This window comes from Phragmites australis, chromosome 4, assembly GCF_958298935.1.
Source record: "Phragmites australis chromosome 4, lpPhrAust1.1, whole genome shotgun sequence".
In the NCBI taxonomy this organism is placed as follows: Eukaryota; Viridiplantae; Streptophyta; class Magnoliopsida; order Poales; family Poaceae; genus Phragmites; species Phragmites australis.
Genome location: NC_084924.1, coordinates 9,169,894 through 9,197,554, shown reverse-complemented (window position 1 = coordinate 9,197,554; position 27,661 = coordinate 9,169,894). Strand labels below are relative to the sequence as shown.

Genomic DNA, 27,661 nt, shown 5'->3' with positions numbered 1-27,661 from the left:
TTGACATGAGTGTTACTAGCCATAATCCTACTCCAGAATGGTTAAATTCGTGGTAAAAAGGAGTCCTAGGCTTTGATACCACTTGTAGGATCTAGGATACTGACTAGATGAGGGGTGAATATGCGGTTTTAAAACTAAATGCTAAACGATCAAGAAAACTTGCGGAAACAAACTAAAGATCACTAGAGTAATATGAAAATAACTAAAAGTTATGTCAAGATTTGCAATCCTAGGGTGACATGCAATAATTTTTATTCTAAAAAGATAAATTACATAAAGTAAATTTGCTCAAAGTAAATTACTTAAGGATGACACAAGAAATTTTTCATATGGTATCAGTGATTTGCCAATCACCCCTAATCCATGTTGATGTGAGTTCAAGTTTCTAACTGCTTCTCTATCAAGTGTCCAATTCTCACAAGAGAAAGAGTTCACACCGAGCAACTTGATCTTAAACCAGAATAGAACAAGAACTCAATACATCGATTCCATTAGAGTAGCACTTTGCCTCTCCAGCAAGACATGCTCAAAGCCTCTCACCATCACCGTCGTGGTTCCTTCACAATCTTCTTTGAAGGGCTCAACAGCGCAACAACCTTCAAGCCGTCTAGGAGGCGACAACCTCTAAGAGTAACAAGTTGATGACACTTATTTGAAGGATCACTAGTGCCTCAATGCTCAAATTCTTCAAAGTTATGTACTAGATGCTCTCACACTCTCAAAAATACAATCACTAAGCCAAGAAAGAGAGAGGAGGAAGGCAAGAGCTCAAAAGGGTTGTAATGAAAAGCTAGATAGGTTCCTTGAACCAGCTAAGCTCTTATTTATAGTCCACACTCAAGAATGTGACCGTTGCTGTTGATTTGACACCTCTGCGCACTAGGCGATCAGACCACAGCTCAATCGGCGGTCTGACTACCACAATTACAACGGCTATAAAAGGCGTGATGATGACACCAACATATGTCTAGTAGTCATACCGTGACCCCTCACGGTCAGACCACGAGCAAGGAACATAGTTCCAAAAACTCTCTGTTCCTAGGGTGGTCAGACCAGCCATACTGGCAGTCAAATCGCCAGCCAGACCAGAGGGTCCAAACCCCTCTGTTCGTTTGGCGATCAGACCGACACACTCCTTGGTCAGACCGGGATTGAGATCTACTAAGCATCAACAAGTTTATACAGCAGTTAGATCGGTCATACCAGGCGGTCTGACCGCCACACATGAAACTCGAACAATATTGTATTTTCTTGATTTCTCTCAAACTAAATTTCTCACTCTATATGAAATACAAGTTTAGACAATTGTAGCACTATAGATATATCAAGTAAACGCACATCAACCTCTCTTAATAGTACGACGCTTATTCTATCAATTTGGTCAATTTCTCTTCTCTAATCTCCTTTGACGGGCAAAATAAAATATCCTACAATTATACTTTTGCCTTGAGCTAGCCATTTTCATGTTTTCCACTCATGCATCTTCTAGCTCTGTAATATTTTTTTGACTAACCTTTTCATAACTTATTCAAACTTGTTAGTCCACAAAAGACATGTTGTCATTAATTGCCAAAATACGAATTAAGAGCCTAGATGCTTCACCAAGGAAGTTCTTTCACTGTAAAAGAGGGGTCAGGCAAGGTGACTCTCTCTCTCTCTCTCTCTCTCTCTCTCTCTCTCTCTCTCTCTCTCTCTCTCTCCTCTTCGTGCTGGCAGCTAATCTCCTCTACTATATTATCAATGAAGTAAGAGTGAGAGGTCTGCTCACCCTCCCTCTTAATGTGTCGTATACTTCAGACTTCCTTATTATCTAGTATGCAGATGATACGATTATAATCATGAAGGCCTCTTAGATTGAACTTTTATGCCTTAGAAGCTTGTTAAATGGCTTTTCTGAGACTACCGGCCTCAAAGTCAACTTTGGCAAATCCTGATTGGTTCCAATCAACTTAAGTATTGAGAAGACAAAACAATTAGCTGGGGTCTTTGGTTGTTCTATTGGTACCCTTCCCTTCACCTACCTAGGCCTTCCAATGGGTACTACAAGGCCGAGAGTGGAGGATATGACTCTAATGACCAACAAGATAGAGAGGAGAATAACAGTACCTCATCACTCCTTGGGCTTGTTGGCAGGCTCACTTTAGTCAACTCAGCCCTTTGCTCTCTGCCAACCTACGCCATGTGTTTTTTAAAGTTGCCAAAGAAGGTCATTGAAATTATTGATGCATCTAGGAGGAATTACCTTTGGAGAGATCCAGATGGGTCTACCAAAGGAAAGACATTAGTTGCTTGACGGGAGGTTTACGACCCCTAAGGACAAAGGTGGGCTTGGAGCTATTAATATGTCTATGCAAAATGAAGCCTTTCTGGTAAAGCACCTGGACAAGTTCTACAACAAATTGGATATCCCTTGGGTTTGCTTGATTTGGAATACTCATTATAAGAATGGCAGAATCCCTCATGCATCACTAGTTGAAGGCTCGTTCTGATGGAGAGATATCTTGAGTTTCAATTACCACTTCAGAGGTATCGCGTTTGCAATTCTGGGGGATGGCTCTTCGGTGCTTCTATGGTACGATGTCTGGAAGGGATCCCCCATTAAAGATCAACTTCATCATCTTTTCACTTTCGCGAAGGACAATAATTCTTCTGGCAAAGTTCCTACAGCTTGACTCTCTAGACAGGAACTTCTACATCCCTCTTTCCCCGCAAGCCTTTGGTGAACTCTAGTGCCTCCAACAATGGTTGTCGGGGATTCCAAGTCAATCCAATATAAATGATTTATGGACGTACTATTGATGTAACGACTGTTATAGGTCCACCAGTTTTTATAAGCTTCCATATAAAGCAATATCGTCTCTGGTGCCAATTCAAAATATTTGGACTTTAAGGTGTTCAAAGAAAATTAAAGTGCTCACATGGATCCTCTTCAAGGCAGGCTAAACACAAGGAATATCCTCAAGCACAAACCAGGGTTCAAAAAACCGTCGGTAACTGCTCAAAAATCGCGGTTACCGACCTTCTCGGTCCGGTCCGGTTTCAGAAACCGAACGGTAACCGAAATTTGAATTCAAAAAATTTGAAAAAAAAAATCAAAACAAATCTTAAAAAAAACTAGACACAATTCTAAGACCTTCTGTGAAATTTGTTTTCAAAAATAATGTCGTTTGCATCATATTCTATAGGGAGAAAGTTTGAAAAAAATGAAAAAAATTGAAGCGTGCGGCTCAGTTATTAACTCACGTTAAGGAAAAGTGTAACATGCAAATACATATTTTTCTTGTATAAAACGTATTTTAAGATAATCTTTAAAATTGATTTCACTTTATTTAGAGTTTTATTAAATTCTCTATGATTTTTACAAAGTTCAGAAGCATAAAGTGAATATGTTAAGAAACAGCACTGTAATTAACTTTTTCATGTCTACTATTATTTTTTCTACGTAAATAATAGTATAAATAAGCTAATGAAAGTGGTTTCAGTAATTTTTGAGGTGTGATGGGTCAGTTATGAATTAATCTAGTCGCAACACATTTACACAATCATGCATGTTACAATAACTAATTCATGAGTTCATGTATTTTTAAAAGACATAGGATCATGTAAGAAGACTAACAAAATTAGTTTCATGATTTTTGGATTAGCAAAGAGTAAACTATGCATTTAACTTGGTTTAACAAATAAAGTTTCTCACAGAAAATTTTGAACTTTTTTATGTGTATAAATACTTTTATCATGTAGATCATGTTACAAGGAAGTCAACAAAATTTGTTTCACTTGATTTGAAGCTCAGATGAAATAGTTATTGATTTTACAAGGTTCAGCCATTTTTTAGATTTTTTGTTGAACTGCGCTGAAATTCGATAAAACCGCTCGATAAATCGAGAAAACCGAGCGGTTACAGATCCAAACCGCTCGGTAACCGACCAATTCAAAAATGCGAGAAAATCGCTCGGTAACCGACCCAAACCGCTCGGTAACCGACCAAAACCGAGCGGTTACCGAACAGCTAAAATTGCGATTTTTTTTCCAAAATTCAAATTTTGCCAAATGAATTTTCTTCGAATTTTTTTGAATTTTTTACGGGTAACCACGGTTATCGCGCATTTTCGGTTACCGCCGGAGCTCGGTAACCGAGCTCCGGTCGGTAACGTAAACCTTGGCGCAAACATATGCGGATTGAAGGCAATGTCTACAATTGCGTGCTTCGCGGCATCTGGGTGGAAGAGACAGCTTTTCATCTGTTCTTTGAGTGCCCCTTTAGTATTGATTGTTGGTTGGAGATTGGGTTTACCTAGAACCAGTCTTGTGATATTTTTCTCTATGGTGGAGTAGGCGACTCATGGTTTCCAACAACTTTTTTTATGGAAATCTTTGCAATCGCAGCATGGGAGATATGAAAAATGCAAAATGCTAAAGTCTTCCGCAGCGAAGAGCCTAGGTTTCAGAAATGGAAGATCAACTTCAGTGACTCTGAGCATTTGCAGATGCACAGAATGAAAGGCTCTCTTCTCTATTTTGTTTTGTTATGGATTAACTCACTTGTATAGGGTTGTTTTTTCCTTCTTCTCATTTGTGTCTCTATACAGTTTCTTTTGGGCCGCGCCCTCTGAATAGAACTCCTCACTATAGGGCTTTTGCCCTGCAATAGTCGTTTAAAAAAGGCGGAAGCTTACTTACGTGAAAAGAAAATACGAGTAACATTGTTTCGATACACCAAGAATTAAGACAGGGTGTCAATGGTTCCCCTGTTCTCCCTCATGTTTATCTATACTCTCGTGTAAATATGAATATGCTTGATACAACGTACAAGTGAAAATGCTATTTGGCCTTCTTCGATGTGGCTTCTTTGATTGTACTTATTTTTTCTGGCTCTTTCCTTAATCTCAGTGATGTACACCAGTGGCCAACCGATACTATATCTATATCTATAGGTGTATACCAGTTCTTCTGATCTCAGAATGCTTCTGCTTCTCTTGTTGCCCTAAAAAAAAGGAAAAAAAAGATAGGCTTCTACTTGCCTTGTTCCCATCCCCACCGTTGACTGCGAATCCAACGTGCCGCGGGCGCTCCTGGCTTGAACGTAGCTGCTGCTCACGCGTCCCGCGCCAGGCGGGACCCACGCCCAGTTCACTTATCGGACAATACTGACCCCACACCAAGCCCTTTTCTGCTGAGATCCAACGGCTTCCGTTCCATGGTCCTGGTCCACTCAAGCCCATCCCTCCCACACATGATTGGTTCAAACGTCTACGAACCACGGATCAGGATGGTCCGACTTCACCCATCCAATCTACTATCGACATTTTAGATTAAATCTTAATTTTACTGAAATTTAACGTTTTTCAGTAAGTTATGCAATATTTTTCGTTTCTTAATTAATTCAACGTTTTCTAGTTAGTTGTACAATATGTTTTAATTAATTATATTATTTTTCGATTTAGAGTGAAATCACAGTGGTTTCAAATAGGTGAAATTAGAGGATTCTGATCCACCTACCCACTGGACGGTAGGGCCCACGTCTGCGCAACTACACTGCATTCGTGACCCCACAGTTATCATGACCCCACTCGCAGAGACTGAGCTCACCCGCACCGGCGTTCGAACGCCTGGTCCACGCAGCCCATCCTCCCCACCACCACCCTCGCTTTCAAAATCTGTTGCTGCAATTTTCTCATCTCTTCTCACTCGTTAGATCCCACCGCCTCCGCTGCTCGCCGCCGGCGACCACCGCAGCCTTTTTAGAGCCTCCAGCGAACAGGCGCGTGCGGCATCTCCCGAGATGGCGACCATGGGGAGCCTGATCGGGTTGGTGAACCGGATCCAGCGCGCGTGTACCGTCCTCGGCGACCACGGCGGCGGTGCCGGGGGTTCCCTCTGGGAGGCGCTCCCCTCCGTTGCAGTCGTCGGCGGCCAGGTACGCACCGCCACCTCCTCCCTCGCTCCCAGATCCACCCGCCCCCGCGACCAGATCTGGCCAGCGCACTCACGTTTGGTTTGCGTTTTGATGCCTCCAGAGTTCCGGGAAGTCGTCGGTGCTCGAGAGCATAGTGGGGAGGGACTTCCTGCCTCGTGGATCTGGTAATGCAGTTGCTAGATCGCGCGCGTGCTATTTGATTTGGACCGGCTCGGGTGTTTGAGGATTCAATTTTGGGTTTGATTAGGTATTGTGACGAGGAGGCCTCTAGTGCTGCAGCTGCACAAGACGGATGGCGGGCAAGAGTACGCTGAGTTCCTCCACGCACCGCGGAAGCGGTTCACCGACTTTGGTAAGACGATCGTTATGCGTTTATTTATCTCAGCAATTTGCTTGTTTTCTTCACTTCCAATTATTAGGGTTAGCGCTGTACTAAGATGCCTGTCTGCTTGTTATGAAGGTTCATTATGACTAGACTCAACTAAGAGAGGTATAAATGAAACATTGTGCATCCCTTGTTGCATCTACAGAATTGAACAAATAATATATAAGGCTAAGTTAAACAACCACGTGCAGTGTTAGTTAAGGAATGATGCCATTTAGGAACATGCTTTCACTAGTCACTGATATGGTAATATGGTATTATATTTGTGAGTAACTGAGTTTGCGTCTTAAGAGTTGCATTTGAAACTACACTGGTCACTGGAAAATGACAACCAATGAAATGTATATTACGTACAACACATTAAGGAAATAGGTGTGGTGCCAGTGCATATAGATTATAAATTATTTTTAGTTTCACCTTGCTTTAAACTTAGTTGATTTGTTTTGCATAAATAAACGAAATGCATTGGTTTTATCCATTTTTATTGTGCGCTATAGTTCTTTATCTGGGTGTCACAAAGTGATTATTCCGTGTATTAAAAAAGTGAGATATATCATTTGTGAAAGGAATTAATTGTGAACTAGTTCATTAATGGTGCCTTGATATGTCTGCTTGCTGTTGAATTGATTTAATCTATCAACTTCTGGGCTGTTTTCTATTATCTAGCATGGTATTTTGATGGCAATTTCTGTCCATCTATATTTTGTTAATGATAATTCAAAGAACATTTGTTATTGAACTCCTCTTTCTATTTTGTATATTTGCTGGACATGTTTAGTTAAACTATTGTTAAAATCTCCCTTAATTGCAGCTGCTGTTAGGAAAGAGATTGCTGATGAAACTGATCGCATAACTGGGAAAACTAAAGCTATATCAAATGTTCCCATCCATTTGAGTATATATTCACCAAATGGTAAGTGCTGATGCTTGTTCTGATTTTCTGAGGTGTACCTTGTTGTGTTGTTAACTGTTCAAGTTTAAAGCACATCGTCGACTTGTTTCAAGCTTTCACAAATGTAGATAAGTAGATTACATGGCACCTTATGTAATGTGACCATAGATGAAATCAACAAATGCATGATGACTTGAAACAACTATTGTGCTTTGGATCGTGGTAGGCCGTAGGGGTGGTGAACCTAGAATTTCCTACATTTGTTTTCAAACCAACAACTGTCCCTTATTTAAGATTTTATTTATTTTGTCCCCCATTTAAAACTTATAAATGTGGCAGATTGTTATGTGAATATAATATAGGCAATAGTCTTCTTTGAAAAAGTTTGGTTAGTGCCTGTTGATTCTGCTTTTGGGTACACCCGTGGACAATGGCGTGAGACAGTATGAGGCATCTGTGCAAGATTTTCTTTTTGAGAACCAAATGATAGAAGCACTTCAATCTTGGGGTTATTCAGATTTTTAGATTAAGTGATGCTGGTTCGATATGGATCAATATTACGAAAAATAGTGTGTCCTGTTTTCTATTGAAGGTGTAACTATAAAATCAAAGAAAAAGCTGCGCACAATTGTTGTGACTTGAGGTCTTTCTGATTCCTGAAGCACACATAACGAAAATTTGCTACTTGGTTCATTATCAGTACACAATCTTTATGTTAAATTATGAGTACATTTATGTTCCTTATCACTTGAACTATCTGAACTAGATTAATTTGGCAAACTTCTGATTGCAGTTGTTAACTTGACACTTATTGATCTTCCTGGACTGACAAAGGTCGCTGTAGGTAATGCCACATTTGTTGCCTCAGCTGCTTCTGTTTTTGGTTACCATACCTTTCCTGTATGTGACTTTTCGTAATTGCTACTTTTTACTATAGAGGGGCAACAGGAATCTATTGTCCAAGATATTGAAAACATGGTTCGGTCTTATGTTGACAAGGTAAAAGAAAAAAGATTATCTCTGTTGCTTACTACATATTGTAGTGCCATGTTTGTTTTAGTTAACATGTACTTCATTGAATCTTCTGTGGTATATGTTGTACATTCTCAGTATTATTACCGTTTTAGCTTTATAGTGACTTACTGACTTGTGGGTGGTTTTTTTTTTCTGGTCTAGGTATTATGAATTTATAGTAGACTTGTTGTATTTCTCACTCTTGTCTTATAATTAGATAAAAAATGGTGAGGTCTGTTTTATTTGTGGCTAAAGATGCTTGATCATCTTGTTTGAAACATACCATTTTTTTTATTTCTGTTCTTTTTATCTCGAAATTTCAGCCAAATAGCATCATTCTGGCCATCTCCCCAGCTAACCAAGATATAGCAACGTCGGATGCTATCAAGCTTGCTAGGGATGTTGATCCTTCAGGTGCAGTTTGCATTTTATTTTTATTCACTGAAGCACTTGAAATGGCATTAATCTGTCCAGTTCCAGTCCTCCTTATTGACATTACATTTTTTTTAATATTTGCAGGTGACAGGACTTTTGGAGTCTTAACAAAGCTTGATTTGATGGACAAGGGTACCAATGCTGTTGATGTATGTTACTTTTCAGTTGTTCAATTGTTCTGAACTAATCCCCTATCAACACATCACTTAGTTTCCTCTCTCCACGTAATCCTAGGTACTTGAAGGGAGGCAGTATCGCTTACAGCACCCCTGGGTGGGAATTGTCAACCGCTCACAAGCTGATATCAACAAGAATGTTGACATGCTCGCAGCAAGACGCAAAGAAAAGGAATACTTTGAGAGTAGTCCTGATTATGGTCACTTGGCACATAAAATGGGTGCAGAGTATCTTGCTAAACTTCTGTCGCAGGTGAGGGCAATTTTGTGCTGTGGTATACTTTGCCCAAAATATTTTTAATTGCATAAACTGACTTCTGATGTATTTTCATTTATTCATCCAGCATTTAGAGGCTGTGATCAGAGCAAAAATTCCAAGTATTATAGCCATGATTAACAAAACAATAGATGAGATAGAAGCTGAGTTGGATAGACTTGGTAGACCAATTGGAGGTGATGCTGGGGTAAGAATAACTGTACTTCATTTTTATGATATGTGTTATGTTGCTGTGAAAGGTAAGCCTAAGTGTCTCTATGTATATTGTCCAAAAAGTGGTTTGTACGATAACCTGCATTGTTCATTTTCTGGGATGATACCGTAGTGCATTACATATTTCTGAACCTTGTTTATATTTTATTTGTCTCTCACAAGTTATATAATCTGTAGGCACAACTGTACACAATATTGGATATGTGTCGTGCATTTGACCGTGTTTTTAAAGAGCACTTAGATGGCGGGTAAGATATTCAACTGGCCTTTTCCCTAATGCACTTGCACCTTCGATAATTATGCCATGTGTTGATAAATTGCTGTACTCAGATGTGTTGGTAAGATAAGACAAGCATTTTTTAAGGATTTCTTTTGATAATTTTCACCTAATCATTATTCCCCTTTTTTTCAGTCGGCCAGGTGGAGACCGGATTTATGGTGTCTTTGACCACCAATTACCAGCAGCACTGAAAAAGCTTCCATTTGACAGACATCTTTCACTGCAAAATGTTCGGAAAGTTATTTCAGAGGCTGATGGTTACCAGCCCCACTTGATTGCCCCTGAGCAAGGATACAGGAGGCTTATAGATAGTTCTCTAAGCTACTTCAAGGGTCCAGCTGAAGCTTCTGTTGATGCGGTATGGCTTTTCTCTTGTCCTGTGGTTCCTTTTACTCTCTTTTAGCTTGCTGTTTAAGCAAGCAGCTCCTGTTCAATAATCAATGTCAATGTAACTATTATTTTCGTATCCGATCTATATTATACTATATCAACCCATTACCAAGTCCATAACTTATGTAAGTCTGGTTGTAAGATACAGCTCAAACTGAAAGCCGACTGCCCTTGCTCCCAAGACCATATGATGTGAACACTGTTGTGTTGGCACTAGTCTACGCAGATATCTCAGTTGAATGATTAAAGTCACGTCCGTATTTGTTATTTGTAGCCGGGAAGCTTTTATCTTGTGAAGTGCTAAATATAGGAGTGCTGTAGTGTGACAGTGACATTGAAGTATGGGGGGGAAAGGGGGAGGGAAGGATGTTTATACTTGAAGCTAAAATTGAATTCTTCACACTGTTGTTGTTTGGTGAAGAAAGATATCCAATACCCTTGTTTTCTTGAGCATTTGAATTGCATTGAAAATCATATTGTGCAGGATATGTTTTTGTTCATTGTATGGGGCTAATGATGTTCTCACATTTGCAGGTCCATTTGGTCTTGAAGGAGCTTGTTCGCAGATCGATTGCAGCAACAGAGGTTAGTCTCATTTGTTTTCACATCATCTTTTTAGTTGGATCTTGTGGGTTTCATCTCTAGCCTACCCCAACTTGCTTGGGACAAAGGCTGTTGTTGTTGTGTGGGTTGGAGGCCTTACTTACTGAGATGTTCTGATACTTCTGACCTGCACTGTTTCTTCTTGCTGATTTGTCATGATTACCTTGGATACCCCAGGAGTTGAAGCGGTTCCCAACACTTCAAACAGATATAGCTGCTGCTGCAAATGAGAGCCTGGAAAGGTTCCGTGAGGATGGCCGAAAGACTGTTCTTCGTCTAGTTGAGATGGAAGCCAGCTACCTAACAGTAGAGTTCTTCCGTAAACTTCCTACTGAACCAGATAAAGGTGCTGATAAGAACACTCCAGTGAGCGATAGATACCAGGACAACCATCTCAGAAGAATCGGTAAATTCATCTTCCTTCTCTCTTATGGGATAGCTACAGTTGGTTGTCACAACTACTTTGAGACTTACCCAACACAAGATTCACAAGATTAAATTATAGGAAAGTCCTTAAAAACATTGACAGAATTATAGTTTAGGGGAATGGAATACTGTGGCCTTTACCCAAACAACCTCAGTGCCATACCAGTTGGGTTCCCCAACAGCTGGTGGTAATTTCACCTTTATATCTCTAGTGCATTGCGGAATATGAAATCATGGATTATTAACTAGTGAGCAGTCTGTGTTTTGTACTCTTTTCCCTCTGTATAAACTGTTAAACACGTGATCATGTAGCTTGTGCTGTAGTACCTGAGGGCACTGAAACTTACCAAATAGTTTCTGCTAACGCCTGCATTAGATGCATATATCATGTTATGATATTCACCACCGGTGAACAGCATCCATTATGATGTGCCAATATTTATGATATCATTGTTTTCTTTGTCAGGATCGAATGTATCATCTTATATTAACATGGTTTGTGAGACGTTAAGGAACACAATTCCGAAAGCCGTTGTACATTGTCAAGTGAAAGAGGCAAAAAGAAATTTGCTTAACCGTTTTTATGCTCATGTGGGAAGCAAGGAGGTATGGTTACTAATTCACTAAGTTTACTGTTTTGCACGCAATTATGGCTGGTGTACTGTGTATTAATTATCATTTTATCGTTAATATTTTACCTTCCATTTTGATTAAAAAAATTCCGCTTTTAATTGTGCACACTGGCCCACTATGTTGTATGTAAGCTTCCAAAGGGCTCACTGGTGAAGCATGCATATTGAGTTTTTTTTTTTTTGTTAAACTTCGGTTTTGTTGATATTGATAGCTAGACACCCATGGTTTCTTGTGTAGTTTGTGAACTTCGGTTTGGTGATACTGTTAGGTAGCTGTTCTTGCTACCAGTTGCTAGGGTTTCAGAAAACCTGAGGGGAACCGTTCCCTCTGAATTTTGGTTAAACCCGTCTGGATAGTTTTATGTATTCTCAGCTATTGTTCATGCTGATCTGGCACCAATTTGTACCGATTCTTAGCTGTTTTTTACTTCCGGGGTTACTCATCTTTCCCTCAATTGTTTTTGCCTTCATAATGCAGAAGAAACAGCTCAGCACGATGTTGGATGAGGATCCTGCTCTGATGGAGAAGAGGGATGCCTTGGTCAAGAAGCTAGAGCTGTACAAATCTGCAAGGAATGAGATCGACTCGGTCGCATGGAAATGATCGGCCAGCGACAACCACAGCTGGAACACATATAATGTACAACGCGTGTGATTGCAGTAGAATGCTCCTTTCTTTTTTACATCTGAGTTCGTATTGGAGGTTGTTGTACACGTTTCAGACGCGAGTTCCCTTCGCTTTGCCAGGCGTTCTTCTTTGGCCATCTTGGCCTTTCGTATGGTTATGGATGATCTGGTCTCCAGGGTCACATTGATACGAGTACAGATGTATTCTTTTGTTGATTTAGTGCATTGATCCATATCTCTGATCATTTGAGAATTTAGACGGCCATTGCACGTCTTATAAATCCTTGAAGCGAAGAAGAAAAACCTTAACAACGACATAACATGCAGGCAGCGATCACAATTTCTTGAGTCAACGAAGATCACGGCAGCGTACAATATTTGCATGGAAATTATCTTGTTATTGGAGGCGGCTCCTGAAGTCGTCCCATGCCAGCCCTTTCTCTAGGTACTCGATGTTGTTGGGGTCAAACGGGCCCTTCACAACGTCTACCGACTGTATGATCGCCCTCTCCGGCAGAACGCTCCTCGCCGGATCCGCGGCCGTGCCCCCGCTCAAGCTCGACGAGAAGCCCTGCGACAGAGAGATCACGCATGAGCAACAGAAGGCACCGCCGGCATTGCTCCCAACGTCCGCCCACGCCTTAAATCCGCGGTGCACTGGCGCGACAATGCATGGTGCGCGTGCAACTGCGAGTTTTTTCTCATAGAGGTGTGAGGTGTGCATTGCACGCGGAGGTTGGGTTGCTGCTTTGCTGGCTAGTGTTGGGTACCTTGAAGACGAGCACGACTTCGACTTGGTCGTCCACCCGGGCCTTCACCAGGAGTGCCTGGTCGCGCGCGCCCTCGCTGTACCGCTCCAGCCTCGCGACGTCCGCGTTGTGCCCCCACTCCTCGTCCTCTTCCTCGTCGTCGTACCGCACCCGCCGCCTCACGCGGCAGACGGCTCTATCCGCGCGCCCGGCGCCAACGCTGACGAGGCGTGGCAGGCGCCGAAGAGCGCTCGTTGGTGCTGCAGCCGCGTGCGGGAGCGCACCGTGGTGATGGCACGGCGGGAGGCATGGACGGGCAGGCGGCGAGACGGTGGCAGTGGCGGTGCGTAGTGACATGCTGGTGAGTGTTGCTGGATGAGCGAGGTGTCGGTTGGATAAGGCGCGGTTTGAGCTCTGTCACTATTGGTCGTTTGTGAAGGCTTGCTGCGATGACCGAGTAGTGGCTAAATACAGTGGTACACTGCCCTGGTGATGTCTCCAGAATTTCTAGCAAGCACAAGATGCAGTGACAGTGTAAAGAGGTTCATTGGCAAGTTCTTGATGAAGAGATCAGCTTTAACCACTGCGCGTCAGCATTACGGTGAGAAAACACAAATCTGCTGACTATCACGAAATAAGGTCAGCTAAACATGGTAAAGGACAGGTGCAAGCCAGCATAGCAATCTTTCAGGCTTCAGCGCACCAGTAAAAATTTAGTAACAATCCTCGTCTATCTAAGCAAGGATTCTTTTTGCCCGTTTCAGATAAGTTGCGTTCACAACCAAGCAGAGGAAGGGAAACTGAAAAGGCAACGAAATTATTGCTTGTGGCTATTGTGTGATTCAAAAGGACAACAAGCTTATTGAGTATGCTCTGCTTCTCAACACAATACAGAAATGCACTGATTAAGTTTTGCTGCTCTGCAAATCTAGAGGCAGTCCAAATTATATTCCAACCTCCCAACCAAGCAAGCAACAGGTGGTGACTCGTAGCAACGAAAAATGGGACTAAGATGTTTGCCGACAATTAGCTTGAAGGGGGCACAGGTCTCACTTCTTCAGCAAGGTTGCACTGCATTGGGCCATAATCTTTGAAGCTCGTGTGATTGCATCAGTCATATAGAAGTTCTCCACAACAGTTTTGAATGGGGTCAAGCTCACTTGTTGCTTTACTGGCGGCTTCACCTCAGCAGAAATTGTGCATGGCTCCCTCTCATCTACATGTATGAGATTTGGCGCAACCGTACTAATCCGGTCCCTCACAGATGAGAGGCTATCGTATGGCAGTTGAACCCCAGCAACCTCAGAAAGAGCACGGATGATCTTCCAGTCATCCCTAGCATCACCAACTGTAGGAACAGCTGGGATGGTCCACTGGGTGCATCCTTCAGTGTTCTCGTAGGTGCCTTCTTTCTCGCTAAATGCTGAAGATGGCAGGATAACGTTGGCCCTATATACAGCCTTGTCACCATGGTGTCCCTGATAAACAACAAATGCATCTTCTGGAAGCTTGTCCAAGTTTATATCATCAGCTCCCATCAGGTACAAGAACTTTGCTGACTTGATGCTCTCGGTAGGATTAGCAACAAGGCCAAGATCAAGAGCTGCAGCCTGTGCAGCATGGAGCAATAGGACATTAAGGCCATTCCAGTCTGGTCTAGTCACATTGAACTTCTTGGCTAAAGTCTCAATCGTTGAGAATAAGGCATCTTGGTCGTCCCGTTCAAACAACCCAGCTCCAGCAATGATGACAGGGTTCTTTGCAGATTGCAGTACCGAACAAAAAGGGTGCCGACCCTCCGCAATCTCAACAAGGGTCTGTGGTCCTGTGCCAAGATGCTCATGATCATAGTTGAAGTCAGCAGGGGGTCCAATGTAGCCCAGCTTTGCTTGTGTCGCTCTAACAGTCTTCCGAATCCTAGCATTAACCATAGCAGCTTCCACTCTTGGCTGTTCCATGGCACAGAAGAAACAAGTGTCATTACAATATTATATTCACAATAGAACTGCAGATCAGCAGAATGTGACTAAAAGGCAGCAGGAGACAAAAAGTGTATCAAACATGACACTTAAAATATTAAGTATTACATGTAAAGCATATTCTTTTGGTCTAACCAGATTAATTCACAACCTGTCTTGACAAATGAGTAAACTAATGGTGTTTCCATATGCTTGAAAATTGAAATTAACAAAATTAACTTGACTTTCAAGAAACATCAGCGTCATTTTACTTTGTATGCACCACATAGCTATTGGAAAAGCATGCCAACAGCACATAATTAAGTGATTACACAGTATAATACAGTGTTTCTAGAGAAGGGAAGTGATCAAGAAAATGGCACTGAGTATTAGCCACAAGCATAATGAGGAGTATTCTACCTGAGTGCCAACCAAAAGGAAGACATCAGCCTTCTCAAGCCCAGCAATGCTCGTATTCATTAGGTAGTTAGATCGCAGATCTGCTGGAGGATTTGGACCATTTCCCTCGCAGAAAACCTTATCTGAACCCATTCTGTTAACAAAATCTTTCAGTGCCATCATGGATTCTGCATCAGAAAGTTTGCCAGCAACTCCAGTAATTTCTTCTGGCTTAACTTGATGCAAAACTTCACCGACAACTGCAAGAGCATCACGCCATGTCACGGCCTTAAACCTGCCATCAGGACCACGAATCATAGGGTCGTTTAGTCTTTGCCTCTTCAGACCATCATAACAAAACCGTGTTTTGTCAGATATCCATTCCTCATTGATGTCCTGCAAGGAACAGGAGCAATGCTCACTAAACATAATCTCTGTTTTCATGAAGATATCAAATAGCAGACTAAATTAAGTCTACAAGACAACACAAAGAATCAGATCATGTGACTATAAACAACAAAAACTACACAAGGAGTCAAAATTGTACGAGAAGTGGAGATTACGCAAACCTCATTGAGACGTGGAACAATACGCATAACTTCAGGACCTCTGCTGTCAACTCTTATGTTTGACCCTACTGCATCAGTAACATCAATAGTCTCGGTGCTCTTCAGCTCCCAGTTCCGAGCTTTAAATGCAAATGGCTTGGATGTAAGAGCCCCAACAGGGCAGATATCAATAACATTTCCAGATAGTTCACTTGTCATAAGTTTCTCAACATATGTTCCAATTTCTTCACCACTGCCACGCCCTAAAATACCGAGGTCTTGAACACCAGCAACCTCAGTGGCAAACCTGACACACCTGCAACATTAGAGAAATTTGAACATTAAATACCAGGCCAAGTTAAAAGAGGTTGCATAAGTATCGAAAACTATTTTTCTATAAAGGATGATGAATTACAACAAAAAGAAAACAATGGATGACAAAAAGGTGAGCACACGATGACAACTCAACTAAGAACCAGTATGATGTTCAGATTTAACTATTTAAGCATAAAAAAATTAGATAGAATGTTGGGCTCCAAAAGTTATTAAAATTTTGAAGTTAGTACAATCAGCTCCTAACCCTGTGTATAATACTTAAAAGAATGAAGCACTTGCAGAATTCAGAAAATAGGCAAACAGGATAAGCAAGAAGCACAAAAACATCACCTTGTACATTGGATGCAACGGGTCATAACTGTTTTCACCAAGGGGCCCAAATTCTTGTCCACAACTGACCGCTTCATCTCGGTGAACCGACCACGGTCAGCACCAAACGCCATAGACTGATCCTGGAGGTCGCATTCCCCACCCTGATCGCAGATTGGACAGTCCAGCGGATGGTTCATCAGCAGGAACTCCATGACACCCTCCCTAGCTTTCTTCGCCACTGGGGTGTTTGTCTTAATCTTCATCCCTAATTCAGCAAGAGTGATCATTCAGTACTCCAAAATCAACTAATTCAAAAGCACACGAAGTTGAGGTATCTAGTTTCTCCAACCATTACGAGTTATATGGAAATCAAACAAGCAAATCTACTCAGAACCCTAATATGGTGAGATGCCAAGGAACTGAATGGATCTGAGAGTCTGAGGCACACGCCACTAGCTAATGAACCAGAGCAGCAGACCAACATGATCCGATTCGAACCTCAGAACACCACGAAGGAATGAGTAAACCGCGAGGAAACGCGTCGGCGGGCATGAGTGCCTGTAACTGACCTGGGAGCGCGGGCATGGCGCAGGAGGCGACGGGCTTGGGCGACTTCTCGACCTCGACGAGGCACATGCGGCAGTTCCCGGCGATGGAGAGCCGGCTGTGGTAGCAGAAGCGCGGGATATCGACGCCGGCGACCTCGCAGGCCTGGAGCACGGTGAAGCCCTTGGGGATCCGCACCGCGTGGCCGTCCACGAACACCTCGAGCGCGTCCTCCGGGTTGCTGGGAAGCTCCACGCGCGCGCCGCCCACGGGCTCCCGTGGCGGCGGCAGCTCCGGGTCCGCGGGCGCCACCGCCGCGCCGGCCTCCGGCGATCCCGCGGCGGCGGTCGGGGAGATCCAGCGGCAGGAGGCGGCCACGGACGGGCAGCGCGTCGAAAGCCCCGGCTTGGAGTGGCGGAGCGCCCGCGCGAGGAACGCCATGGCGGCGGCGGCGGCGAGGCGATGGGATCGCGCGGAGGTGGTAGGAGAGACACAGAGCCCTTGGGGCGTGCGGTGCGGGAGAGACTTGGGATTTTGCCACCGGCTACACTTGACTTTACTAAAATGCCATTAACAACATTATCACTTACTATAATGTCATTCCTTCCTATTTCTTTCTATTTTTTTTTTCTTTTCTCATTTTCTGGTTGTGAGTTGTGATCTCCCGACCGCTAAGACTTGGTTGGAATACATTGAACTGTATTGAGTCGAAAAGACGAGACCGAGTATGTTTCGGTTCTTTCAGTGACACCACTCTCCCATTCGAGTGATGTCGTCTTGCGCCTGTGCCCTCGAAGCGACGCCGCCAGCTCAGCCCTCGCCAGCCGTCAGGTTGGAACCCGCTCACCACTAGGTTAGTATTGAACCTCCTCTACTCTTCTTTGTATTTGGATCGCAACACATCTATTTGCTTTAAACCTTATGATCCTGATGCTTGGTCGGAACGAACTGTGAGTAGGCGGGACATGGAGGGCGACCCGAATGATGTCTATAGGAGGTATTTTCTTAGGTCTTTTATGCAGATTTTCTCTTAATTTAGCACTGACGGCCAAGTAGATGAGCCTTCCCTAACTGAGTTTTTCTTCTTCTTTTTCCCGCGAAAACGATGAATAGGCTACATGTAAAACCGGATGGTGCAGCTGCAGGAGATCTCCTAGCTACAGATGTACCACTTTTGCTTGATTATGGCACTAACTCAGATGAACCATGGGTTCCGATGGTAGATTGGGATACCCTGTAACTTGGGTCATAGGCAAGCTAGCTAGCTACAAATGCTCATTGAATGGAACAAAGAATAGGCAAGCTCTTTTAACAATTTTTCCTTACATGCTTCTTTCATTCCCTTAATACTCAATTTACATTTTTTTTCCAACTTGTAGGAAGAGAAAACCTAGGAAGAATAAAACCAAAGCAACAACAAGTGAGCTTACAACACCACCTAGGCCAACTAACTTCCAACTCTAGGGAAGTAATTATGCAAAAAAGTCCAGGAATAGTCATACCAAGGCATCCTGCTATGTTGATGGGAGAAGACACTTTTAGTCAATCGTCCATGACCGCTTTATCTCCTTCGAGGAAGACTCCGCCTAAGAGAATGACTCCAAAGAAGAGGATGACTTTGTAATTTATTGGCTGAATATATGTGTGGTGTGGGCACTGTCATTTCTAATATTACCCATGTTAAACTTTGTTGAAGTTGTATGAATAGATTTCAAATTGCTGTCGTATTACAATTTGTATGGACATCATATTATGTGCCATGTGATGTATGGACTAAGTTATATTTTAGTGTGCTATCAAATTTGTTTGGATAATTTCAATCCATGTTCTATTGCAAATTTTTGTCCCTGCATTGGCAATTTCAGTCCATGTTCAATTGCAAATTTTAGTCCATACATTGCAAATTTTAGTCCATGTTTTATTTCATTTTCAGTCCATACACAAGCACGTTTTTGTTGGCCTGGGAAGCAGCATGCCCAACCTGGGCGTTCTAGGCAGCACCGTGTCCAACCTAGGCGTGGGCATGGCCTGGGCAGAAGCGCTGCCTCCAACCAGCAGCGCCAGAGTGCATAAACAAACCCAGGGGCGGCAAAAATACGATTTTGTACAACATACGTGATCATATTTGCTGAAATAGACAACTATTTTCCGTATTTACGATTTTAGCACATGTATTCGGTGTACGGTGTGTCGAAAACGAATTTTCGGAACACGATGTACCGAAAAAGTCATTTTCGGCACACCGTGTGCCGAATACACTGTATTCGGCACACCGTGTGCTGAAAATGACTGTATTCGGCACACCGTATGCCGAATACAACAAAAAGCGTATTTCGGCACACGGTGTGCCGAATACCAACATGTTTTCTTCGTACTCCTCACATTTATGTGATTTGACTATGTAATTTATGTAACAAAATTAAAAATTTGTTAATCTAAAACATTTTAAAATACATGAGTAAAAAAACAGTCTTTAAGACGACCAATAGTCTTAACAGGATATATTCGAACATGCGCAAGATTAACAAGGTATCAGTGATCATCTTAAAATGGCGATAGAAAGTGATGATGTAGATTAACGAAATCGTCGAGGTATTGGTGGCATGAAATCGTCGTCGTCATCGTCCGAAGGTATCACGATTAGAGCACATGCTCTTGTATTGCTCGTTGAACCTTGTACCGTGTGGCTGTGGCTGGTGGAACGTCGAGGCATAGGTGGCATGAAATCGTCGTCATCGTCGTCGTCCGGAGGTATCACGGTTCGAGCACGTGCTCTTGTATTGTTCGTTGAACCTTCTCCTGTGTGGCTGGTGGAACACCGAGGCATTGGTGGCATGAAATCGTCGTCGTCGTCATCTTCAGGTATCACGGTAGTAGGACGTGCTCTTGTAGTAAGAGTTGAACCTTCTCCTGTGTGGCTAGTGGAACGCCGAGGCATTAGTAGCATCAAATTGTCATCAGCTCTTGTACCCCTTGGGTTCGCTGATCTTCGTCATCTTCGACACGAACCAGGCAGCACACCCCCGCCGAAGAGCATTTGCATTGCCAAGAGGTGTGGTATTTCTTTGTTGATTAACTCCGCGTCTTCTGGAAATGCCTAAAGCAGAATAGGGGTATTCGAATCAATAAAAAATAAGACAACTATGGTGATCAAATAGAAAATGACGAACCTGTATGTGGGATGCATACTGGTCAGGCAACATCACCATCCTTCGTTGCCTCATATAGAAACCCAGTAAAGAAGGATGGTCGGCTAGTTCGCAAACCCTGAGGTACATTCGGCGACGCTCATGTAATAGGGCCCTCGTCGGTTGTTACATGTAGAAGTGGAACGGTGAACGCAGAATATGGCGGTCTTGTATTCAATTTAGACACATCTTGGATTAGGTTGCTCTCTTTGAAGGGATCATCCTTCCCTCCACGCACAACCTGCAAGCAGGCAGTTAATGCTATATCGATCGTTATATATGTCCATGGGAAGGCAGTAGTAGAATTTCTCGCCATATTGAGATTTCCCTGCAACTTTTTTGGTCTGCACCAAAGCACGAATCGCTGGTTATTTAATAAACAATAAACATGTATGAAATGTCGAAAATGATATATACAAATACTTAATAAGTTACTGATAAATAAGTTATGTGTCCTAATTAGTTGAAAAAGATTATGTAAACTAAATGTAATTACTTGAACACTGAAGTGTATGGCATAGTACAAATGAGTACATAATATAGTGAATATCACTTAGTACAGATGAGTACACAAAATAGATGAGTACACAATATATTGCACGAGCTCTTTAACGACGCCGACGCCGCAAGAAATCCTCAGGAGTGTAAGCGTCTGGCGGGTGTGTGGCCCTCATCCCAGCCGCCTGAGTTGGCCCCTGCCACGTGTGCCCTTGGTCCTCATCTTCGTCTTCATGCTGTGTTCCAACTCCGCCGAATGTGTATCCAGAACCGCTAACTTGGCCCTGCATATACCACGCTGTAGGATCGTCATGCGGGAGTGTGCCTACCGGTAGTACGTGCTCGGTGGGAGTCCAAAATGATGAAGTCCCAGCTTCCTGGTACCAGTGTGAACCCCCTGGTGCATTGGGATATTGGGGGTATTGGCCGCTCAGTAGCTCGGTGAAGCTGCTCGCTTGCAATGCACCAGCCCAGTCAAAATCTTGAGTGTCACTCCAGGTGGGCGTTTGCTGTGTGCAGTCAATGACATCCTCATGGTGAGTTGATAATCCTGGTGGAGTTGTCTGCGTAGCCTGAGTAGGTTGTGTGAACGGTGGGGGCTGGGAACCCAGTATGCACTCCTCAGGAGCGGGAGCTTCAGATATCACCTCCTCGGCTCCAGCAGAAGAACGTGTCCCATGATGTGCCGTAGACGAAGGGGCCTCCCGTGAATGTGCCTCATGAGCACTGGATGAGCGCCTGCTGTGGGAGGCACGGGACAGGTCCATGGCGGGTACATCGTATCCCTTATAACGGGGGGCGCAACCACCTAGTCCACGTATCGCGGACCAAAGGCGAGACCCTCTCGTCCTCATGTAGTCCCGGAGAGGGTGCCTATCCCTTCCCGTGGCTGACCCACTCGCTTCCCCACGTTCATGCTCCGTATGCCTATGCATTTCGATCCCCGCTTCGGTCTGTTGTTGTTGAGGGTTATGTCAGTAATACGAATGAGAAACTAATGAAAATCGTTATAAGTACAACATCACTTACCACCACATGTAGAAGCCGGGCACGATCTTCGGGGAAGGGTCTGGGGGCTGGCGGTACGCTACCGCTGAGTAAGGTGGGACACGTTCATGATTGATACCACGCAAGGTACTCCCAGTACGAGCTATCATCGTATTGTCCCGCAGGAACGACGACATCCACTGGGCCAAACTCCATCCACCGGGTTATGTGTTCTGCATTAATCTTCGACCAGTCGTGGGTGCTTGTGTTTCCTTAGGCACTCCTCCTGTATGTGACATAAATAGTTAAAATTTCGTAACATAAAAATAGTACATACAGTAACACACTTACTCGTGCGCCTGACCAGCGTCTCGTGGGGGAGGTACTGGCACCAACTGATGATGACCATACTGCCTCTGCACACGGTCAGGAGAATACACTTCTACATTGTTGATATAAAGCAAAAAACATCTAGTCATCCATAGGTCGGAGTCACAGAAACAAGATGGTGCGATGAGGCCGCTAGTCGCAATTTCGGCCACTCGTTCACTACGCCATGGATCCCACTCCACAAGATCGGCGCTGAGGACATCAAGGTCACTGATCACCCGGGAGTAGTTTCCATGGTCTTGGTGGTGACTCCATCGCAGCCTGGCATGAAGCCACCTAGAACCCATCATTGGCCTCATGTCGTCGGCGACGCCGTCAGAGATGGAAACTGGATAGTAGGTCTTGCTCACCTACGGTTGATACACCGGGAGATAATCCCAGCTCCAGAGCTGTAGAAGGTGTAGGCAGCCAGAAATAGATCACATCTTCGTTGACCGTTGGGTTGCGACACACAATCCTTTGTATGTAGCAGCCAACACAGCAGATCCTCAACTGTAATGTGTCGGCTCGTACGGACGTGATGTGAGCTCACGCGCTAACCATACAATATGCGGAAGTACATAATCGCCTGCCGTGTTGCAAAACATTATGCCTCCAAGCAAGATGTACAAGTACACCTCGTAATGCTGCATAATTGTTGCCTCGTTCGCATCCGGTGGGCAAGGGCTGAACTGTGGTAGGCCATGAATCCATGACATGGAGAGCCCTACATCCTTCATGTCATAATACACGTTAAACCTACAAGATGCAACGTATGAAATGAACCACGAACAACACTGCAACGTATGAAATGCTTTATGTAACAAATAATTACCTGCCGTGAATATAACTCTTCCACTGCTCCTTTGCTGGTCGTGAAAGTACTAATGGGGTGCCCCTTATCGGGAGCCCGGTCAGCATGGCAATGTCCAGTAAAGTAACGGTCATCTCTCTGCAAGGAAAGTGGAACGTGTGCATCTCAGGACGCCAGCGGTCGACCAGGCCTGTGAGCAGTGAGACCTCGATCGGCAGCAGTGGAGTCCTGCCACCACCCTCCATGGGAGCTCCTGCCATCATAAGTGCGAACGGTAGGAGTCCGGCAATTAGATAGGGTGTTATACTCACTAATGGTACAATTTAGCAGCCCAGCACTATGAAAGTACTGGATCGCCAGCACCGGGTCATCATTGTCCGCACCTTCTTCGTCGCCACTGCCACCGGCTTCATCATCCATGCATTGTGCATCTACCTCACCATGGTCCACTTCGGGTCCATCCGTACCCGAAGTGCCCTCCCCGACATTCCCTCCCCGACATTCCCTCCCGCCTCATCATGCATCACATTATGGTTTGATCCTTCCACGGTAGCCACCTCTTCACCATGCACCGGTCGTGATACTATGTTTACGTACACTCCCATTTCAAAGTTCTCCTCTAATGCCTTACGTGAGTACAAGGTCCAAACGTTGTTCCTTCTCAAATCGAACAACGTATGGACAATGAGCGAGCTGTTTGGTACAAGCTGTGGCCTAACACCCTCTAGGATAACATTGTAGGACTGCTAGTTTAGACGCAAAAGGCCCATAACATGTGTTTGTAAGCCTTCTAGATCAATTGGTAGCTCAACCGTACTCTCTACATGCTGGCAGTTCTGAATGGACACGAGTCTCTTATGCAAAACAGCGAGACGTTCTCCATAATAAATATGGATAGTCATAGCGTCTCTGCTAAACAAACGTAAATGACCAAATAACTAATTAGATGTATGTTACATACGTACTCTATTTTAGCCAATGTATTAGCACGGAATAAATACTATACTTGCTCTAATTACATTTTTATTCTAAGTATTACAGTTAATGTTACACTATAGTTGCTTCTGTTGCGAGATAATAGAATATACAAATAGTATACTTACTCTATTTTACCAACTTAATATCATTTATCCAATTTATTCGAACGGTCTACTTGCTCTAATTACATTTTCTAATCTAAATATTACGATTAATATTACACTATAGTTGCTTTTGTTGCACGATCATAAAATATGCAAATATTGTACCTACTTTGTTTTTCCAACTTAATATCATTTATCCAATGTATTCGAACAGAATAAATACTATACTTGCTCTAATTAAATTTTTTATTCTAAGTATTACAGTTAATGTTATACTATAGTTACTTCTGTTGCGAGATAATAGAATATACAAATAGTATACCTACTCTATTTTACCAACTTAATATCGTTTATCCAATTTATTCGAACGATCCACTTGCTCTAATTACATTTTCTAATCTAAATATTACGATTACTATTACACTATAGTACCATCTAGTACGAGATCATACAATATGCAAATCTTACACCTACTCTATTTTAGCAACTTAATATCTACATGCTATAACTATATTTTCTAATCTAAATATAAGCACATACATAATCTATGATTCAAATAACTAGCTGATTCTGTTACGACATCATAAAATATGCAAATATTATGCCTACTATATTTTATCAACTTCATAAATATAAGTACTTACTACTAAGGAAGGTTGTCCTGCTGCACCGCAGCTCCTTGTGCTCGACTGCTCGCGCTAATCTGCTGCTCTTCTCTGCTCTCCTCCCTGCTCTCCTCTGCTCGCAGCTCCAAACGCAAATTAGCGCAAGCCGTTGTGCTCTCCGCTGCTCGCCTCTGCGCTGCAATTTAAAGGCTCAACGAGCAGACAGGAAAACGTGCAGCGTGTGCCATGCGGGAGAGCAGACAGGAAAACATGCAGCGTGTGGGAGAAAGCAAAAAGCGAAAAGGACAAAGTAAAAAAGGAAAAGCAAAAAGAAAAAGAAAAAGTAAAGCGCGACGTGACTCGATGTGACGCAAAAGCGTATTTCGGCACACAGTGTGCCGAAATACGCTTTTTGTTGTATTCGGCACACGGTGTGCCGAATACAGGTCATTTTCGGCACACCATGTTCCGAAAATTTGTTTTCGGCACACCGTACGCCGAATACATGTGCTAAAATCGTAAATATGGAAAATAGTTATCCATTTCAGCAAATACGGTCACGTATGTTGTACAAAATCGTATTTTTGCCCCCAGGGGCAAAACTGTTCGGTCACTAGAAAATTAATGTGAAAAGAAAAAACGGGTTCTAAAAAGGAATGAATGGCATTGTAGCAAGTGACAATATTTTCAATACTATCGCTATTTTTATTTACTTGTCAATATTTTTTTTACTGTAGTAAGTTTGATCTTGCGGTCTTTTCTATGAAAAAATTACAAAACTTAAAACTGTACAATACTAATAAAGTATATTTCACGATAAATCTAATGATATGAAAAATTTACGTATCCATAAATTTTTTGGAAAAACAAAAGATTAAAATTACTACAGTAAAAAGCTGATGATAAATAAATGAAAATAAGATAGTAGCATTTTATTTTAATACAGTAAGGTGGAGAGGCATTCTAACTGAAGCCACCCCTAGCCGGGGGTAAAATCCCAAATCTGTCACCGTGAGAGAGATGGGGTTGTCTCTCCGGAGAGAGGTGGCCGCTGCTACGTGTACACGAGGTTTCGATGGTTCTGGTCCAATGGCAGTGGGGTCTGCTTTTCGGGACCCATGTGCAGTGAGAGTATAGTTTTGTGGTGATGGAAGGGGCGCGTGGGCGCTGTATTTTGCTGGGGTGTTAGATGGAGACCTCGGATGGACTCGGTGTATGGACGTTGGATAGGAGTGGTGGGGAAGGCCGGCCGTAGCCCCGTAGGTAGAGACTAAATTGGAAGAACCGAAAAAGATCTGTGCGCATGGTCTATGGGTGTATGATTTTGTTTCGCGGGCCTATGATAATATGAAAGGGAAAATATTTTGTGTAAATAAGTAAATATGTAAAAATAATGAATGTAGTATGTCTCATTTTATTCCAAGACTATGATTAATCTTATTATCTCCGTATGAAATGTTACTAATGCTGGAATTAGACCGGATTTGGAAAGATCGGCTTCAGGATTCCAAATGAAATGAATAGGCCTTAATGTTGTACTATCTTATGACTTCCGTAGCTTCACTGGATTTTGGGCCTTGCGGTTATTGTCTGGACTGATCCAACACTAAGAACATCAATTCACACAGTTTTGTTTCACAGTTTGCACTTCCTGTTTTATCAACTTCCAACTGTTTGCGTTCTGAGAAGAAGATGGGAAGGTTATTTTGGCCATTCCTGTACATGAAGAGATGGAAGATGTGGTAACGTGGCACTTTGATTCGAGAGGCGTAATTCCGTCATATCAGCATGTAAAGTGTTGTGTGATCATGAACGTTGGAATCATAAGCGAACTGATCAATAGAGTGAGGTGGGGCGGCCGTCCTACCTTTTTGGCGACGAGACCTTCACACGGATCCCTCTGCACCGTGTTTTTCACACCCCGACGGCACTGATTCATGATGAAACGGACGACTCCGCTCTACCTATATTTTTGGATTGGATCTGTTACTGGTCGGAATAGTACCAGCAACATCCAATCAGGCAATAGTGGTGGCCATGCAGATGATGAAGTTTTTTGGCAAAAATTATGGAAGCTAGAATGTACTTATAAGCGTTCTTTCTATCCCTCTATTATCTAAAAATAAGCTATAAGTAAACAATAAATATAGGAGGAAAGAATTCTACTGTTGCAAATGCTAGCAATCCAACGGTTACGTAACACTAGGGTGCCCTCTCCCACGGTAGGCCTAAGCATTGGACAATGCTTACCTTACCCCCACTGTCCTTTATACTTAATAAACGTCGTGGAAACAACTTCTGGGGTATTTCATGGGATTTTTTTGGTACTTACTTACGCTTCTCAGTCTGAGATGTTTGATACTATGTCTTAGAATACCTAAAAGATACTAGACAAGGGTAGGAGTTGCATCAAAATTGACTAACAATCACATCTTTATTTACATAGCGTGACTAGGTATGCTTAGTATGTATAATATTCATTTCAAATGTTTCTTCATCATGTGTATAAAGTACATGCAACAGCCAAAAATTGAGTAAGAGGTCACGAATAATCTCCACTGTCTTTCTCTAAATTATTTAATATCTATTGCTTAATAGAAATCCATTAGTCGTGAGGCGATTGCTTGCTTAACTAATGTGTGTTGACATTTCATATTATTAGCTGGAATGAGCCTCGACTCCCTCGCCTTCGTGCTAATTAGAGCGCTTAACAATTTCATGTCTCTAAATACTATCTAATTTTGGAGCATCATAAGCAATCCTCTGCTATTGCATTTGATCATCTCCGTTAGAAAGGGATGTGGCCGCGTCGAGATGTATGGTCCGAAAACTGAGCACAATCTTACAGCTCCTCTCCGGCGGCGACGACCATGGGCGCAAATTTCTCGAGCATCCACCCCACCACGTACCCAGGTCCCATGGCGGTGGAGGTGCTTGGCGGCGAGCTCGTGTTCCCCACCACGCGGCATGCGACATCCACCGGCCCGACGTACAGCAACAACA

The 27,661-nt window shown here is 43.0% G+C and overlaps 3 protein-coding genes across 3 annotated transcripts; 1 reads left to right on the top strand and 2 right to left on the bottom strand.

Moving 5' to 3' along the window:
- Window positions 1-5,645: 5,645 nt before the first annotated feature.
- Window positions 5,646-12,512, top strand: LOC133915591 (phragmoplastin DRP1C-like). Its single transcript, XM_062358804.1, has 16 exons — window positions 5,646-5,917; window positions 6,018-6,081; window positions 6,165-6,269; window positions 7,114-7,215; window positions 7,988-8,038; window positions 8,132-8,193; window positions 8,532-8,622; window positions 8,728-8,792; window positions 8,878-9,072; window positions 9,164-9,283; window positions 9,487-9,557; window positions 9,722-9,947; window positions 10,514-10,564; window positions 10,760-10,988; window positions 11,475-11,614; window positions 12,119-12,512. The coding sequence occupies exons 1-16, from the start codon at window positions 5,783-5,785 to the stop codon at window positions 12,242-12,244; spliced, it is 1,833 nt and encodes a 610-aa protein (XP_062214788.1). The 5' UTR covers window positions 5,646-5,782; the 3' UTR covers window positions 12,245-12,512.
- Window positions 12,513-12,556: 44 nt separating this feature from the next.
- Window positions 12,557-13,670, bottom strand: LOC133915592 (uncharacterized). Its single transcript, XM_062358805.1, has 2 exons — window positions 13,038-13,670; window positions 12,557-12,838 (listed from the first exon to the last, which is right to left on the bottom strand). The coding sequence occupies exons 1-2, from the start codon at window positions 13,371-13,373 to the stop codon at window positions 12,665-12,667; spliced, it is 510 nt and encodes a 169-aa protein (XP_062214789.1). The 5' UTR covers window positions 13,374-13,670; the 3' UTR covers window positions 12,557-12,664.
- A 147-nt stretch (window positions 13,671-13,817) lies between these two features.
- Window positions 13,818-17,666, bottom strand: LOC133915590 (NADH dehydrogenase [ubiquinone] iron-sulfur protein 1, mitochondrial-like). Its single transcript, XM_062358803.1, has 5 exons — window positions 17,139-17,666; window positions 16,588-16,834; window positions 15,943-16,237; window positions 15,395-15,769; window positions 13,818-14,965 (listed from the first exon to the last, which is right to left on the bottom strand). Exons 1-5 carry the CDS (start codon window positions 17,554-17,556, stop codon window positions 14,066-14,068), a joined length of 2,235 nt encoding a protein of 744 aa, XP_062214787.1. The 5' UTR covers window positions 17,557-17,666; the 3' UTR covers window positions 13,818-14,065.
- Between the last annotated feature and the right edge of the window lie 9,995 nt (window positions 17,667-27,661).

What these genes read in the sequence shown, in the direction of transcription:
- LOC133915591 (XM_062358804.1), top strand. Translation starts at nt 5,783, where the DNA reads ATGGCGACCATGGGGAGCCTGATCGGGTTGGTGAACCGGATCCAGCGC. An exon ending in AGGGTACCAATGCTGTTGAT is followed by an intron (nt 8,793 to 8,877) that starts GTATGTTACTTT and finishes ACGTAATCCTAG; the next exon opens with GTACTTGAAGGGAGGCAGTA. An exon ending in CTGAAGCTTCTGTTGATGCG is followed by an intron (nt 9,948 to 10,513) that starts GTATGGCTTTTC and finishes TCACATTTGCAG; the next exon opens with GTCCATTTGGTCTTGAAGGA.
- LOC133915592 (XM_062358805.1), bottom strand. Translation starts at nt 13,373, where the DNA reads ATGTCACTACGCACCGCCACTGCCACCGTCTCGCCGCCTGCCCGTCCA. An exon ending in AAGTCGTGCTCGTCTTCAAG is followed by an intron (nt 12,839 to 13,037) that starts GTACCCAACACT and finishes TCTCTGTCGCAG; the next exon opens with GGCTTCTCGTCGAGCTTGAG.
- LOC133915590 (XM_062358803.1), bottom strand. Translation starts at nt 17,556, where the DNA reads ATGGCGTTCCTCGCGCGGGCGCTCCGCCACTCCAAGCCGGGGCTTTCG. An exon ending in CGCCATGCCCGCGCTCCCAG is followed by an intron (nt 16,835 to 17,138) that starts GTCAGTTACAGG and finishes TTGCTGAATTAG; the next exon opens with GGATGAAGATTAAGACAAAC. An exon ending in TTGTTCCACGTCTCAATGAG is followed by an intron (nt 15,770 to 15,942) that starts GTTTGCGTAATC and finishes TGTTCCTTGCAG; the next exon opens with GACATCAATGAGGAATGGAT.